Source organism: Colias philodice, chromosome 8 (assembly GCF_061535455.1).
Source record: "Colias philodice isolate Cphi_HAF_F1 chromosome 8, ilColPhil1 Martin Lab GWU primary, whole genome shotgun sequence".
In the NCBI taxonomy this organism is placed as follows: domain Eukaryota; kingdom Metazoa; phylum Arthropoda; class Insecta; order Lepidoptera; family Pieridae; genus Colias; species Colias philodice.
The window spans coordinates 3,311,651-3,322,710 of record NC_143093.1 but is presented as its reverse complement, the minus strand read 5'-3'; the positions used below and the strand labels follow the sequence as shown (position 1 = coordinate 3,322,710).

The 11,060-nt window shown below is 33.1% G+C and overlaps 1 protein-coding gene across 1 annotated transcript; it reads left to right on the top strand.

Annotated features, from left to right (window-relative positions):
* Window positions 1–777: 777 nt before the first annotated feature.
* On the top strand, window positions 778–9,486 carry TBC1D16 (TBC1 domain family member 16). Its single transcript, XM_089698030.1, has 7 exons — window positions 778–2,366; window positions 5,339–5,535; window positions 5,856–6,357; window positions 6,501–6,645; window positions 7,014–7,120; window positions 7,326–7,507; window positions 7,804–9,486. The coding sequence occupies exons 1-7, from the start codon at window positions 1,504–1,506 to the stop codon at window positions 7,995–7,997; spliced, it is 2,190 nt and encodes a 729-aa protein (XP_089554156.1). The 5' UTR covers window positions 778–1,503; the 3' UTR covers window positions 7,998–9,486.
* The last annotated feature ends 1,574 nt before the right edge of the window (window positions 9,487–11,060 follow it).

The window sequence follows — 11,060 nt, the reverse complement described above, 5'->3', positions numbered from 1 at the left end:
ATAATTTCTTCTAAAATGGTAGTAAATTTTAGTGCTACTGTCACAGCTACTGTATAATTCTGTGATTATTGTTATATATTTTAAGGGTGTTTAAGTATTAACAAAATACAACATTCAAGCTCAGAAAATTAATTTCATGTTACTGTGAGAGAAAAGAAGTCGAATTCTTAATTAATACTTATCTATCAACTCTTAGATCATTACTTAATGATCTAAGTATCAACTACATATAAAATTTCATGTGTTCAGCACAATACTCGATTTTAATATTTTGCAAGCTTTTTTCAAGCATCCACTATTATCAATTTCGAATTATTTATTTATATAGGTACTTTATTGCGATATTATAATATGTTTGAGTTATTTTAGTAATCGATTTCATGCCATCGCGTACACGTTCAACATTCCTTGCTAATAAAAGTTGCCTGGAGGAGATAACTTTTGAGCGATACGGCCACCTAATTGTACGTTACTTTCTTGATTAAATTATTGTCTTATTTTCTCTGTTCAGATATATATACCATTTTTCGATATGTACGGTTACGATATAACGTTTTAGTGTGTTTTTTTTAAATATAAAAACAATCATATATAAAAAAAATATTGTAACGGTAACAAATTCAAACTGTCAAAGTTGACATGATTGTCCGCTGTGTCGTCTGCTGAAAATAAATTTGAAAACACATCTCTTAACTATAGTTAATCCTATAGTTAATAACCTATAATATATTGTAATTTTTTTTTAATAAATATCTACTACAAGCCTACAACCTACAGATATAAACAACTGCTGAAGATTACTTATATTGTATTGTGGTTAATTTTTTGGCGAATGAATGTTTATGTGTAAATATTGTAGTTGCTTAAAAATGCTATAAAAATAAAGATTAAGTCCGAAAACTTACTTTATGTGAAATTGAAAAAGTTATCGGCTAGCCACTACAGAAAGCGTGGGCGTCGCCACAGAACATATCGCCTATATACATCGCGTGTTTCATAATATAATCACTAGGATTCCATGTTTTGGTAACCGTCAACCGGTAGGTATTATGCCGGGAACACTAATTCAAAAATTAAATCCGTTAATGATGCTTGTTTTAATTAATGCAGTGTCTCCTTGCACCCAATTCTTTTTCCTTGTTCAAATAGGTATCTGCCCATTTCACACCATGTGTACACGGATGACTTGAATATAACTAGTCTTTACGAATGATAATAAACGAATACGATGTTGTTTTACCTATAAGTCTTAAATTCATAACAACAATAGAAATATCGATTGCATAATATAGTAATTTTTAGTTCATAATGTACTCAGTGCTGTGACGTTAACGCGAGTGGCCAGCGGTAGCGGGTCGAGAAACGCGATCAATACAACGTTATCAACATAACTACGTGGGTGTTTACATGCGCGTAGTACACGCCGAGCACTGAGGAAATCGTCGCGTGTGATAAGACTAATCCGCAATACGTTCTTAATATAAATGTGAAATGTGAACCGCAATGCCGCTACCTGAGCTCATAAAGCGAGCCTCGAGTTACTTCCTTGGCTTGGAGTTCGACGACAACGAGGAATTGCCCGACTATGTGGACAACGAAATATTATTTTGCAAGAACAATGTCTGCGTACATCCACCGACTATTGCGAGACACGAGTTGGACGTTATACACCATCCGGGCTACTTAACAGTAACGACTAAAATATTCACTGATCAACATAACAATGCCAAGCGACCTACGTTATTCCTTAATTGGATCCCAAATTCAACTCTGCGCAAATGTCCGTCAGCTGTTGAAACCAGTCCTAGCGAGGAAATCTATATCAACAAGGCTTCGCATCCCAAAGATATTCCTGCTCATAAACCTAGGAATGGAAAGGTTAGGAAGTATAATGACAATGCATTTTCCGATTCTTCCGATACAACAAGTCTTAATTCCAATTCAGATAAGCAAAGCATAAAATCAACTGATACGAGGTTCACTCAAAATGACACGACCCAAGAAGAAATGACTTCAAGTTCGAAGCCGACGATTAAATCGGCAGATTCTATAAAAGATGACGTATTCAGTTTGCAGAAAGACGAGTCGAAGGATCATATTTATGAATGCGATAAACACGTACGTTCACAGTCCATGACTTCTGTGAATATAACTATAGCCAATCCAAACATCGAGAACGTCGACTTGACCCCTGACTCGTTGTGTGGAGGCTTCGTTAGGTCACTGTCGATGAGTTCATGTGACGAGGGAAACCCTAATTGGATGAGCACTCCTGAGTTTCTTGCACTGAAACATAATCTCGTATTTCCTGATAGCGCTCAAAGTTCGCCGGCACCACAACGACGACTGCCATTGAAATGTCGAAGGTAAGGATCTCGGTAATTGGTATTATCTTAACAGCTTGTTACAAAAGATTACAATGTGCATTCATGTAATAATTAACAAATACTTAAGTTGATTTACAATTAGAATTGTAATCATTCTATCATCATCACAAATAAACACATTTTGGTACTTGTTGTCACTAAATACCTGATATTAAAGTAAAACATCGTATTACCTATTGTTAGGATAAAAATTATTCATAATATGGAAATAATAAATCCGTTTGTAATGATAACGAAGGTCGTTCAGATAAAAAAACTGTCGTCCTCGTTTATTCATACCTATTATAAACTAGCTGCTCCGCGCGGTTTCACCCCCGTGGCTCCACCCCTGTCGGTCGTAGCGTGATGATATATAGCCTATAACCTTCCTCGATAAATGGGCTATCTAACACCGAAATAATTTTTCAAATCGGACCAGTAGTTCCCGAGATTAGCGCGTTCAAACAAACAAACAAACAAACTCTTCAGCTTTATAATATTAGTATAGATTATTATCATAAACATTTTGTTAAATATGCTATAAGTAGTGCTTCGAAATTCGAATATGATTTTCTTTCAATCATAATCTCGCAAGTGCGAGAACTGACCGCCGAAAAAAGCTCCTAATTTTTTTTCTATATATAGAAGTATGAAGAAAGTAGTTAAGTCCGTATAAAAAGAACTAATTTTCCATCTAATGTGACATACATTTGTAAAAATATTAATACAGCAGTATCTAGTAAAATATCTCGTAATATGTGCAATAGCAAAGACTTGTTGGAACGCACGGTAATAAGAGATATAAGTATAAAATATAAATACCTACATAATATACTAAGTACAGCTAACATATCTCATATATTACGTTTTATTTAGTGTGCGGCTCGCAACTATGTCGTGTTTACTTATAATAGCAATAGTATTATTAGTGTGATAGCACAGACAAATAATAATATACTACGTATACAAGTGATAGTTATTTCCCAAATTTCTATGAATTTCCCTTTCCCTACTTTTTTCCAAGATTCATAGAGCAGAAGCAAATTATATATAATATCTTGCATTAATACCCATATAAAAGTTGTAAGTAAGTGGATACTTTGGCATAAGTAGTTACTTAATGCTAAAATTTAGCTAATTTCGCATCGATCGAACAAAAAGTTTCTACTTTTTTACATACAGGAAAATAATCAAATAGACTAAGTACAATAAAACAATATGCTTAATAAAATATATAAAAATAATATATTATTTTGCAAATATTTTTAAGTTTGATCATGGCAACCCTATGCAATGGCCTACTTCGATTCTCCCAACAAAAAAGCAGCAAAATATTACGTAAATCTCTGAAGTTGCAAATTATTCAAAATTAGTAGCTATGCATCTACATGTAAAGAGACTAATTTTCTACAGCTTTACGAAGCTTTACGAGATTTCTTGAAAACATTTTTTACAATAAAATTTTTCGTTGTAAGTAAGAAAAAGGTATTCTTGAAGAAATAAACTATAAAGTAAAATATTTTTCAAGAATGAATTCACATAAAATTGTAGGGAATACAATATGTATTATATTATAAAAAAGTTCACGGACAGTTATAGATAATAATTTTTAAGTTAACGTTACGTTAATTAATCTTTTTACATAACTATTTGTTTTTCATGACATCCCACAATTAGGAGAAAATAGCATTAATGATAGGAAGACTTGATCGTTGTGATGCTTTATTTTGTAACTGCATAAATATACTTACTATGTGCTCGACCCGGCTTCGCATGGGTTGACGGATTAAAATTTCTAAAGAAATTATTCTAATCCAAGCAGAAAACAATCCTATAAAAAAACCATTAAAAAAACCAACATTTAAAGTCCGCTCAGCCCATCTTATTATTTTACGAGTATTGTAACTAACTTAACTCACTCTTACTCACTCTTATATCTCGTATTGACTAATACTATTCACACAAGCACACATACTTAACAATAATATGATAAAAAACATAATCAATAGGAGAACTGTAATTTGGAGCAACAGTTTGTTGTACTATTTTTAATATATCGCATAATAACCAGCGTAAATGCCAAATATCTTGTGATAATAATACAAATATATAATTATATACACATCATTATTTGATTCGCATTCATTCAAATATAAACAAATATCTACTTATGTGCCAACTACAGTTAATACCGATATTATTACGTACGGACATCCAGAATATAGTATGTTGGCAAACGTACACTTGGGTCGTCAGCTAACTTTCCCTCCCATGTATATCAATTTTAAGCTTAATCTATTTTTTATTTTGCAGTCAATGTTTTTACCTGTCTTTTTCTACGAAAATACGTTGAGATTACCCAAAAAAATTCAGATAGTATAGGATATAAGGATTTTTCGTTCGAAGTAGGTAATAAAAACACATGATTTATGATAGTATTATATATTAACTGATATTTAATACTACTTCTTAGACTTAGAGGATAACCCTTGGTTATCCGATAATATTAGTTATGTGACACGGCAAATATTAAACCGCAGTTCAACATGTACGTAATCTATATTCTATTCCTTGGGCTATTATTATTCAATATGTATGTTAATTTCAATTTTAAGTTCACAGTTCACAATATGAATAAATAATGAGGAAACACTCTGCCGTTGTACCAGCTTCTTCCCTAAAATATAATCTTCTGTACTCTTTATATTGTACTTTATATTTTTTTCAAATGCTTTTGGAATGAAACGGTAACGGATAATGATATCATTTCTGGAATTAATGAGGGTGTATTCAATGAAGTAATAGAGCCCTGAGAATTTGTGTCGAAAGTAGGGAACGGTGCCACCTGCATACATATTATTATAGAATCGATTTTATATACGGGTCGCGAGGCCCGGCCGGTACGTGCTTGGTCATAAGTTAAAGATGTTTGTAATTATTTTGTACCTATTATTGCTTTTAATTGCTTCTAGGTTTTCAGTGGATTTGAGTCAAATGCGTTCTCTGCGGCTATTCTTTAACGATGATAACTGCACTTGCGGACAATTGGTGGTAGCTTCAAGAGAGTCTCAGTACAAAATACTACATTTTCACCATGGAGCGTTGGATCATTTGGCACAAGTATTACATAGGTGGCATTCTCTACTGCATAATATTAAACTTACTCCAGGTATATTTCTACGTTATTTTATACCCACCTAAAATTTATTCAATTGAAATATTTGTCGTGACGAAGCCTCAAAATGCAAGTTATCATTTTGGGAAACTAAGTACAGTATTTCCTATATTTTACGTAGTTATTGTCATTTTATAAATACTGCAACGATCCAAATATTCTTGCCTTGAACTCTTGACACAGCCTATTTCAACTCTCGACTGCACGACAATCGCTTGGATATTTTAACGATTGTTATCTTACTTTTACTACCTACATTCAAATGTAATCATCTTTAATTATCCAGATTTATTTAGCATATTTCTTTATTATAGGTTCAGAAGAGCCTAACCTACCATATCGTCACTTCATGGTATGTCGCCCAGAAGTACAAAAATCTGAGCAGCATCCAGAGGAGGGAAAAGTTCCTAAAATTACGCCTGAATTATTTTATGGCAAGATAATGAACAGTAAGGGTGTTATAGAAGATGATTTGTTCTTAAGAAAGTGCGTGTTTTTCGGTGGTCTTGACAAAGAGCTGAGGCGAGAAGTCTGGCCTTTTCTTTTACATTGTTATCCGTATAATTCTACTTATGATGAAAGAGAGATTATCCTACAATTACGAAAGAGAGAGTACGATGAAATAACCAAAAGGCGACTGGAAAAGATGACACCAGAACAATACGCGAAATTCTGGAAAAGTGTGCAAAGTGTCATAGAGAAGGACGTGGTGAGAACTGATAGAGGAAATCCCTTTTTCGCTGGTGAAAATAATTATAACATAGAAATTATGAAGAATATATTATTGAACTATGCGATTTATAATCCTGTTTTAGGGTGAGTTACATATACCTATCCACGGACTACTTGCATTTGGATTTAAGCATTTGTGTCAATATTTTTCGATACATAATATGGACAATATTTTTAACTTTTAACCTTACCTTAAAGTCTCAGAAGGATAATCTTATAAATTCCAGTTATACCCAAGGAATGAGTGATCTCTTAGCACCAGTTTTGTGTGAGATACAATGTGAGGCGGAAGCCTTCTGGTGTTTCGTAGGACTGATGCAGCGGGCGATATTCGTTTGTACTCCAACCGACAATGATATGGATAATAACCTGGTAATTGCATTCAGTAGTAAGACTAGTAACATAATTATATGTAGAGATAACGTTATGATTGATTGGAGATTTTAATCGGATTGCAGCCGTTTCTGATTGGTATACTGTTTATTATAATCTTCTATGGATTCTATGGATCTTAAATTTAAAATGCAGTAACTACGTACATTAAGAAACAATAAAAATTATTTAAACAAGTTTTTAGTCGAGTAGGTTTATTTCGTTTGATTATTTTTGTAAGTATGTATTTTCACTTCAAAATACATAATATGTAAATATGTAATATCTACAATGCTATCGCGATCTTGGCTTAGTAGGAAGAGAAAGTCTGACTACTAAGTGCTAAATTTATTATATGTAAATTTCAGAGTTACCTTCGAGAGCTGATAAGGATCATGTTGCCACACTTCTACAAGCACTTAGAGAAACACATTGATGCTATGGAATTACTGTTCTGTCATCGATGGATACTACTGTAAGGTTTTCCTTACCAGTTATTATTGGATAGTATGAAATCGCGCTCTATCTGGCCACATCTTCGCTTATCATCAAACGAGATCGTGGCCAATCGCTTCCCTATTGTTCCTAAAAAAACGAGTCGTATAATATAGTTACGTTTTCGGCATGATAATTTACTTTTATGGGACTAGGATATGTACTATATTTTGTACTTTTTATAGGTGTTTCAAACGTGAGTTCACTGAAGCTGTAGCTCTTCGTATGTGGGAGGCGTGCTGGGCGAACTATCAGACCGATTACTTCCACTTGTTCCTTTGTCTCGCCATCATTGCGGTGTACGCTGATGACGTCATCGCTCAGGACCTGAATACTGATGAAATGTTGCTGCATTTCAGTTCTTTGGGTGAGTAAAATTTCATATACCAACCTACCTTTTCCATGTAGGTAAACAATCAAGTTCTTTAAAAGAGAGCATGGAAATTGCTCCTGACAATATTTTTCGCTTGTATACACTGTGCGGTATAGTTAAGACATCCTTGCCAGATTTTCTTTGCTAATACCACTATCCATAAATTCTATAGGCAATGATGACAATTTTTATATTTCAAATCACGCCAAATCTTTTACATCAAAAACATAAGACGAAAAAAATCAGTCACTTCAATTATAAATTACGTTTTTAAAACATATTTCTTACAGCAATGTACATGGACGGTCGCCTCATCCTGCGCAAGGCTCGCGGACTGCTATACCAGTTTCGTCAGTTACAGCGAATCCCTTGCACACTAGTAGGTATGTGTCAAAGGTGCGGCCCCGGTATCTGGGACTCCACACATCGGCCCAGTGTGGAATGTACCGGCGCTCACGACTTCTGCGAATATGCTGTACAGTAATATCGTCTATTCACAAAAGGTTTTATGGGCAATCTTCACAATGGGGAGCGTTGGGCGAGTATAGAGGCAATTACGATAGTGTAGAGGGCCTAAACGTCTACCTATTGATCGGCCGTCATTGTAGGTTCATAATCACCGTGATGGCGACAAATATCGACGATCATTTTTTGGGCCAATGCTGCTCATTGTGCCAGTTGGGCCTATTACGATTATATGAATGTGCTGTTTGGTTAGTCTGTTCTGTACAAAAATTGTAAACAAAATGTATTGTGTAACAATAATGTGTGTACTAAATCGATGTTTTATTAGAGTTTACGTTGTTATAGTTATTGCGTATCGATTTTGCTGTTTAGGTACTCTTACACGTTTATAGGTATACGAAGCTTTCTAAACTAATACAATCTTTCAATCCTTTAGGTTACCTAGATAAAACCGGTCAATATTCATTGGTCGCTGGATTTCCTAATAATAAGTATTTTCAGAATTATTATGAATTCATTTATTAATGGATCTATTAGGAATCGAATGCATTTGTTAAAAAATTTAATTTTGGTCATAATATAGTCATGTCACATTAGTTAATAGTCACGTTAAACGACTAGATTTTTAATTAAATCATGAATATTATGTTTTTCTATCAAATACCGAGAAACTTTAAAACGTAGGTAGGTACGTAACGAGTTTTAACTGTCGGAATATTTCGGTAACTAAATACAACAGAATATTTTTATTAATAAAATAAGTAACAAATTAGGTACATTCTAAAATATTAAATCCTAACTATTGAATATTACAATTTATAGGCAATTTTTTAACGATCTTCGTGATCATTCGACAACTTTAGATGCAGATACAACAATAAACATTATAAAATGGTTATTTGACGATTTTTTGAAGCACTTCAGAGGTACAAAATAATATCAGTATTATGAGAGCTTCGCTATATTTTTACTCGAGTTGAACAAAAGTAATGGTCGTTAGTTAGCTATAAAATAAGAAATTTTAAAAAATACGGCAAGTACCGCAATATCATTGACAAATATTAATAAAGTTTGAATAAAGACGAAGGTGATAACGTTAACCATACCAATATAAAAAAGATTGATATCTACTTACAATTTTAAGTAGGTAATCGTGTTTTAAATGAGAGATTTTGCGATATTTACATGCATTTACAACCAGCATTTTAAGATAGAGACTGCCGAACTAATTATCGTTACCCACCGAAGATAGGGTTTTCCTAAAATAACCATTTTTACGGACTTGACTAAAGAGTATACCTATAAATTATTTAGGTATATAGAATAATTGAGAATAACAACAGTATCTTATTTAAACAAAATACAATTATTGTTCGGTTAATTCAAACAGAAAAAAGAAAATACTTACGGTGTTTTAAAAAAGTACATACTTAACTAATAAAAGACTATAATTTAACAAATTATTTAAAAACTGCTTTGAATATGTAACGATTTAAATACATACATATCTATAGAAAATACATCTTGCATTCGAAAACAGACGTCGCAGGACGGACGAAAGACGCGGGTCCAAATCCCAGTTCGTGGTTTTATTTTTTTCTGTTCATTATTTTTTTTAATATTACTTAATGTTACCAACTGAAGCATAATTTGTAAATTAAAAGTCAATTTATGCACTTTATGTATGTAACTGGTATTTTGGTATTTTTTTATATGTATAATATGTAATAAAAATAAAATTAAGTGGTACTGGATATTTGCTATTGGTAGATCATATCACACACTTATGTGTTCTAGTCATGTTTGTATTAAAATTGGAGTATAATAATAAAATAGAATTGATGTTTATCACATACAATATGATGAAATTGTTTCCGCAAGACAATCAATGTAAGAAAATAATAGGTATTCTATAATCTAAGCAGAAATCTGCTGAAATAGATTGACTATTGAAATTTAATATCTACCTACTTACAAACATTGAAATTGGTTAGTTTTTTCATTGCTGGCAACATTTCCATTACATTGTATGTGAATAAAAAAACGCGCGAAACGGTACCTGTAAAACATTGAGATAATATTAATAATGGAGCAGACACCACGAACAAAATCTGTGCGCCAAGATGGCGGCGCGGGGCGCGCGAATGACGGCTAGACAGTCATAGATTATGCGATGTCACTGACTCACCGCTATAGAGGCGACACTTTGTTTCTTTCTGTCTATTTTATTGGGTGCCACTCCTTACATGCACGTTGACTTGAAATTTTCTTTGTACTTACTTAATATTTATTTTAGATATAAACTGACTTTACTACGCGGGGCTAACAATATCTGGCATATAATATAGGATGAGGAGGTTCAATATGGGCTATGGGAAGTTTCATTCCTTACAAATTGAGCCTTTTTTAGAAAAAAAATAAAAGCCGTGTAAAAATTGTGTTTATTTATATGTATTTAGTTCATCATCCTCAGAACATGTTCCCGGCTCAGAAATTGCTTGTATTGTTCCAGTACTATTGTAGCACACCTTCGGCTAAAATAAATATAATAATAATAATGTTACTGATGGCTAAAATAATATTTTATTTGTTATACAAATCCGTAAAATTTTATTATTATTACTAACATCAATACAAGGAACAGCAGACTTCTTTAGAATACGCCTTCCCGCTTTTGTGGTATATTTATCCTCATCGCGAAAATGCAATGAACAGATGCTAGTTCTATCGGATCGATGGTAACCAGGTTTCTTCACTGCGGTTGTTTTGGACAAATTTTACCCATTTTTCTCTTTCTTCACGACCCAGACATGGAAACCTTGAATAGAAAAAATATTAATCTCTGAACTAGCGGTCCGCCCCGGCTTCGCCCGTGGTACATATTTCGCAATAAAAAGTAGCCTATGTTTTTTCTCAGGGTCTAAAGATTGTCTGTGCCAAATTTCATCAAAATCGGTCCAATAGTTTATGAGCCTATTTATTACAATCAAACAAACAAACAAAATTTTTCCTCTTTATAATATTAGTGCAGATAAATAAATAATAATTCAATTATACGTTCAAGTCAGTAGCTTATACAGGG